The sequence below is a fragment of the Pelodiscus sinensis genome, chromosome 10, assembly GCF_049634645.1.
Source record: "Pelodiscus sinensis isolate JC-2024 chromosome 10, ASM4963464v1, whole genome shotgun sequence".
Lineage (NCBI taxonomy): Eukaryota > Metazoa > Chordata > Testudines > Trionychidae > Pelodiscus > Pelodiscus sinensis.
In genome coordinates this window covers 28163720-28170424 of record NC_134720.1, presented here as the reverse complement: position 1 = coordinate 28170424, position 6705 = coordinate 28163720, and the positions used below count along the sequence as shown (strand labels likewise).

Genomic DNA, 6705 nt, shown 5'->3' with positions numbered 1-6705 from the left:
CCATTGGTTTTAATAGGAATTTTCTACCTATTGCTTTCTTGGGAACACAATCAGATGCAAAGCTAGAAAAGAAGTCCAAGTATCCTCTTCTACACAATCTATTTTATAAAATAGGAAATAAAATATAAATCTTATGGCACTTAACAGATGATGAAATAATAATACTAGAGATTTACTCTTGTGTCATTCTCTCTTCTCCTCAAAAAAATCTTTTCCAAGAAGTTCCCTTCTCCAATTTTTAGCACTTTGGCTACACTTCACATTGGTGGGTTTTTTATTTGAAATAAAGCCTAATTTTGAATTTTCTACAGTGGGTAAGGTACGAGATTCTCTTTTGTGGCGAGCATTATTCCCAAGACTCAGTTGGAGCAGTTACCTTTGTGACTGCAGATAAAGAAAATAAACCCTTTTCTATAAGAGAGCTTGACAAGCACTGAATTTCTACATAAAGCTTGCTGTAGGGTGACCCACATTACAGCAATATTGGAGAAAGACATTTTTGTGGTGGTATTTACTATAAAAATTATACCTTTGAAGGTAGGCCTTATAAGCAATTGAGGGCAGTTTAGGTACATTTAAATAGTATTTGACCACTGTACATAGCCCACATGATAGTGGATTGCACCAGAAGTCCCAGATCTTGTGAGCACATGCACAGAGCACCCAAAATAGCCAAGCTGATATAAGGGACAGTGTAGTAAATTTTCTTATTTCCTGCTATTCGAATCTGCAGAGTAGGGGAGCTTCTAATAGTCAACTAACCAATAGTAAAGTATATTTATACATGCGCCAAGTCCTTTTCCTACTTAAAAGTCATGAGAGTTTAGATGTGAATTTCAAGAGCAGGACCTAACAAGCAAGTGGCATTCACTTTCACACAGATTTCTTACAGAAGTAAAAGCTTTATTTTTTTTGCCACTCATAGCTTGAAATCAGATGTTCTGCAACGTCTGTGAAAATGACAAACCAAACCAAGAGGCCGTCAAGAGACAGTCAGCCATTGCCTCAAACTGTCCTTTGCACAAACCATTCACACCCATTCTGAAGAAAAGAATCTTCAAGAAACTTATAAGCAATATTAGATTTCATGGCTGTAGAATTATGGTCAGCTCTAAGGTCTGACTATCCTATTGTAAACCTTCAACACAAGTGCATTTAGCTTTAGAACACTACAATTGCAGTGATCATAGAGAATATTTCAAATATAAATAAACTTTAAAAATGCAATCATCGTGGACCATAGGATATATGGCGCCTGATTTTTCTATCCAATTAAATTTTCAGAACCAATACAGTGGATGGAGCTGTATCATTACAAAAGGTACATTTTACTAGTAGGCTACGTTTAGACTGGCCCCTTCTCCAGAAGAGGCATGCAAAGCAGGCAAGTCAGAATAGGGAAATCTGCGGGGGATTTAAATATCCCCCGCGGGATTTAAATAAACACGGCCGCCACTTTTTTTCCGGCTTGGGGAAAAGCCGGAAAAGAGCGTCTAGGAATAAGAGATCCTCCGGAAAAGGGCTTTATTCCGGAGGATCGCGCCAGTCTAGACGCTCCTTTCCGGCTTTTCCCCAAGCCGGAAAAAAAGCGGCGGCCATGTTTATTTAAATCCCGCAGGAGATATTTAAATCCCCCACGGATTTCCCTATTCTGACTTGCCTGCTTTGCATGCCTCTTCCGGAGAAGGGGCCAGTCTAGACGTAGCCGTATGGTTTGCTCCCACAGAGAAGACAGTCATACCAGTATAAAGCACCTTTACATTGATAACTGCATCCACATGGGGGGAGGGGAGTAAACAGAGGGTGTACTTTTATAATTAGTTTTTGTGTTATAGGCCTATGTTTAGTGAGTTACACAACAGTTTGGAGTCTCTGAAAGGTCTAGCCATCCAGTATGCCAGTGCTCCTTTCTGTAGCATCCTAACTAATCAGTAGAAGTTAAACATTTTTAACATTTCTATACTTGCACTGATTGTATTAGACCCAGGCCATATGCTTTTATTTCTGAATGCAAACATCCCTTTGACAAGAAGCAACATGTATTAAAAGACCTTCACCTGTTCTGCTAGGCCAAAGCTAAAACTGGAGTGTATGTTGAGCTGGTGTATGCTATATATACACACTTGCATCATTACTTAGTCAGGTTTTCTTTAAAAACAAACAAAAAAACCCCCACCACACGCAATCAAAAATGAAGTAATATGAAACCATGAGGTATTTTAACTTCAATTTTAGATGTGAATACCTGCTATTTTGTGAGCAAAAACTAAAAGATTTGTTAGGTTTTATAATGTTGGAAGCAGCAATTATGATAACTCTACTGAACAAGTTATCCAGAAATCATCAAGTAATCACCTAAGGCCAGCTACTATTAGATGCTGAAAAAACTTCCAAATACCATTGAGGTCAATGAGCTTTGAGGGATAGGAGTTCCCAGGACTTGGGGGAAAGCATGTAGTATTTAGACAGTATTGAACCACTAGCAATGGCCAAGATACATGTATAACATATGCAAAAATCTTTACAGTAAGCTTACCTTAATATGGAAAATTAAAAGTGTATGTTAAGATGTCGCCATTATTAATAATTAAAATAGCTATTCAGCATGTTGTCTAATTTTAAATTCTCAGATTTTTTTACTCTGCTTTTTTAAAACAAAAATTCTTAAAAGGTGAACTGCAAAAGTGAGTTTTTTAAAATGAGTTTGTACCTTTGGCATATATAGACGACTTAAGAGAAATCAATTTGGAATAAGGCTTTTTTCTGTTTCTCTTGGGCCGAGCACACAGAGTGGGAAGGGAACAAGTTTGTAGTTCTCTTCATTTGAGTATTATTTTTTTTTAAATTGTTGAAATATTAGTGTAGTTTGCCAGGAAAGCTTCTTGGGAGTTTAAGAGAAGTGAAATGTAGTGACCTCAGATGGAGGTGCATGTAGTTTAATTTTTAAGGTATAATTTCTTCCAAGTCTTTTGCTAGGTATTGGGAATTAAATAGATCCTATAAATCAGAGAAAAACAATATAACCAGTTGCAGCTGAAGTGACTGAAATTGATGAAATCATACCTGTATAGAGCCCTAATCCTGCACAACTGATGTCAGTGGGATCTTTTTCTATTGGATACAGTGCCTACATGATCAAAGAATTAGACACACGAAGTGTTTATCAGTCTGACTTTTAAAGTCCATACTTCCTCAATTTGTTCAGCTTTTGGTTTCTTAAGTCAACTTCATTAGTGCCTGAGTGTCTTCCTGGACAATCACAAGCCAGTTAAAAAAACATTTGGAAATTTGGTGTGGGTTTTTTTTTGGGGGGGAGGGGAGGAAGGGGGGAGAATATAATGCCTTTCAGGCCTTCTTCATATTTAAAAAAAAAAAATCAATGAGGCGAGGGAAAAAAATAGACAAGCCCATTTTTCCCCCTCTTTTGCAAGTTGCATTTAAAATAATAAAGAGTCAATCTTAATGCAGAATTTTCAAAGCTGTATCTTTTCAGTAAAATCAGTAAGGTCTTTAAGTTTATGAATAGAATAGCTGACCTTCAACACTTACGCTCAAATAAACCATGTTAATTCTTAAAGTTACAAAACAGGTTCCAATACTGCAAGCTGTTCTGCATAGAGCCCAAATGACTTCAGCAAGCATTTAGATAAGTGTAGAATACAGCATCTCATGGCACCAGTGCCTAAATATAATTATTCGACTGTTTGCAACATTACCAACAGATACAATAGAAACATTCCCTAGCTTCATGATTTTAGGTAACCATCCCCCATTATTAATATCCTGTTCTTTTGGTTAAACAAATATCACGATTAAAAAAAGCATACTTCTGCCATGATCGCATATTAAAGTTAGTTTTCCTTACAATACATTTAAAAAAAAAACCACAGTTTTGCTGTTTTGTTTTTTTTAAAAACCCAAAACATTTGTATTAAAAGTCTTAAAATGGGTAGACATTAAACGCATGTCTGGAATTAAAGTTACAGTTGTTAGAATGTTCTTGATACATCACAACATTAAGATTTCTCTCTTGGCTGGCTGGAGGTACATCCTACATCAGAGAACCAAAACAAAAGAAATTGTCCCAAAAAACTAAATGCCTGTAAATTTGAATTAAATGCAGTCCAAATTTGGAAGATGTGGAAATGACATTTAAAAGGCTCACATGGAAATAAGAAATAAATTCCACTAAACAATAGGCCTTTTTGTCCTGGCTTGTTCAGTATGATTACTCAAAGGAAGCTGTTAAGTAGTTTCTGGAGTAGTAGATAATGGGATTCTGTGGAGCTTTCACAGGTTGGCACCGGCTGGAACAGCTGAGTTTTGAAGGCACTCTACAGACACAGGGTTGCTGTTGGCCCTGTATCACATTTAGGAAGTCTTTGTACTTTAGAGAGCTAATCAAAATCAGTTATTGCCAACCCAAAAATAAGGAAAACAAACCACCACCACCACCACAAACCTCCCTCCCCCCTGAATAAAAGAAAACACAACTAAAAAAATATTGTGCAGATTTGTAACATTTTCACAGCTGATAAAAAAAAATACTACCGCTCTCCCCCAAAGTCCCATCAGATACAGCAGGTAAACAAAATATAAAGTTTCACAAATGATCAGCAGACACGTTCTGGCACCCCACACTGTATTGGCATCAGTGTTTTCAAGTCCCAGTTCAAATGTGCAATACTTCAGATTGGATACGCTGTAACAATAATCCAACTTTGCATAGAAATCCTCAGAATCAATATCATAGTCACAGGGTGCATTCAAGGTTGGCTAAAGAAGAGAGAGAACCAATCTTATTTCCTAAACGTCCTCGGAAAGATTTCTTCCCCCCTCTGCAATGGTTCTTCGTTTACTGTTCCCCTCAGTTCCTTAGGTGTAATTTAACTCTTCCAGTTAGAAAACAATTGCTAACAAAACTCCCCTTTCTCCAGGACGAAACTTTTCTTACTGGTGTCAGATGCCAATACAGCAATCTGTACTTACGGGAAATATGCAACAATCAAAATAGATGAAATGTACATGCTGAAAAAGCCACGTTTCCAACAATACACCCACCCCATGACACTGATCACTGCCGCAGCAGCAGCTGCTGCTGCTGCCGCCTGGAATCCTTGTGTATGCAAAGTTGTTTCCAATCTTTGTTTCGAACGATCACATTGCTGCTGCTTTTTGTTGTAAACCTTTGCGAACGACACGGCCCCCCCAAGCCCTTTCAGAGGATCACGCAGGACGAGCAGCACTGATCGTCCCCGTTGGGCTGGGAAGCGTAGTTCATCTGCCTGACAATCTCTGCAAACAGTTCGTCCACTGAAGCTTTGTTTTTGGCTGAAGTTTCCATGAAGGGGCAGCTCCACTCCTCAGCCAGAGCTTTGCCTTCCCCATACGACACCTCCCTCTCGCCCTCCAAGTCCACCTTGTTGCCCACCAGGATCATGGGCACCTTTTCGTACCTCTTCACCCGGATGATCTGATCCCGCATAGGCTTGATGTCCTGGAAGCTCTGCTGGTTGACCAGGCTGTAGACCAGGATGAACCCTTGCCCGTTCTTGATATAGAGGTCCCGCATGGAGGCGAACTGCTCAGTGCCGGCGGTGTCCAGGATCTCCAGCACCGAGGGGGAGGAATCCACCTCGATCTCCTTGCGGTAGAAATCTTCGATGGTGGGGTCATACTTCTCGATGAAGGAGCCCGTCACGAACTGCACGGTGAGGGCGGATTTGCCCACCCCGCCCGAGCCCAGCACCACCACTTTGTATTCTCGCATGGCTCCGCTCCGCACACCCAGCTCCTTCCTCTCTGGGTCTCGTCTCTCCCTCCCACCTCCAGGCAGCGGGGAAGGAGGGAGGGGAGAGAAGCCGCCCCGCCGCGGCTCTCACTGGAGCGGAGTGAGCATGCAGCCGGCAGGCGGCAGGGGGAGGGGGGAGGAGACGGGAGGGGAGAGGCGGCAGCAGCGGCGAGCGCCCGGGCAGCGCCAGCCCCCTTGGCGCGGCAAGGGCAGCGCCCAGCCTCCCGGGCCAGGCAGCCGCGGCCGAGCCCCGGCGCAACGCGAGGGCAGCGCGAGCCCCTCTGCCAGGCAGGCGCCGTGCCCGAGCTCAGCAGCCCTGGCAGGCGGGGAGGCGGCAGCTGCCGGCGGGGCGGGGGAGGAGCGCGCGAGGGCTCATCGCCCCCCGGCAGCCAGCGCGTGGTGCGGCAGTCCCGCGGTGCCGCCTCGCGCCGCCACGGGCCATCCCTTCCCCGCGGCCTCGCTCACAGCCCGCCCGGACCCATTGGCTCGCGCTAAACGCCACCCTCTCCCTCCCCCGCCCTTGGTTTCGGGAGGGGGAGGGGGACCACACAGGCACACGCGCCCCCGCCCGCCCGCGGGATTGGCCGCCGCGAGGAGCCCGTCAGGCCGCGCTGCCTCATTGACTCAGAGGTTTGAGCCCGTCCGCCATTGGGTGGCCAGAGGGAGGCGGATGATTGGCCGGCCGGCCGCTGTCTGTCACTCGGCCCGCCTGTCAGCGACTTTTGGCGGATACTTTGCAAAGGGCAGGAGCTGCGGCGGGATAAACTCCCCTTAGCTCCCGTTTAGCCCCAGGGCTGGATAAGGCAGGAGACGGGAGGGGTGCTAGGGATGCTAGAACGGTGTAACGGAACAGTGCGGTCACCGCACCACATCTTACGGTTACATCGCTACTCCATAGTCCTAGGGGATGGCCA

General features: G+C 44.0%; 1 protein-coding gene across 1 annotated transcript; it reads right to left on the bottom strand.

Moving 5' to 3' along the window:
• Positions 1–311: 311 nt before the first annotated feature.
• On the bottom strand, positions 312–6359 carry RAP2B (RAP2B, member of RAS oncogene family). Its single transcript, XM_006115968.4, has 2 exons — positions 1702–6359; positions 312–1350 (listed from the first exon to the last, which is right to left on the bottom strand). Exon 1 carries the CDS (start codon positions 5768–5770, stop codon positions 5219–5221), a length of 552 nt encoding a protein of 183 aa, XP_006116030.1. The 5' UTR covers positions 5771–6359; the 3' UTR covers positions 312–1350; positions 1702–5218.
• Between the last annotated feature and the right edge of the window lie 346 nt (positions 6360–6705).

Bases quoted from the DNA above. Each gene is read 5' to 3' on its own strand.
- RAP2B (XM_006115968.4), bottom strand. From the start codon at position 5,770: ATGCGAGAATACAAAGTGGTGGTGCTGGGCTCGGGCGGGGTGGGCAAA.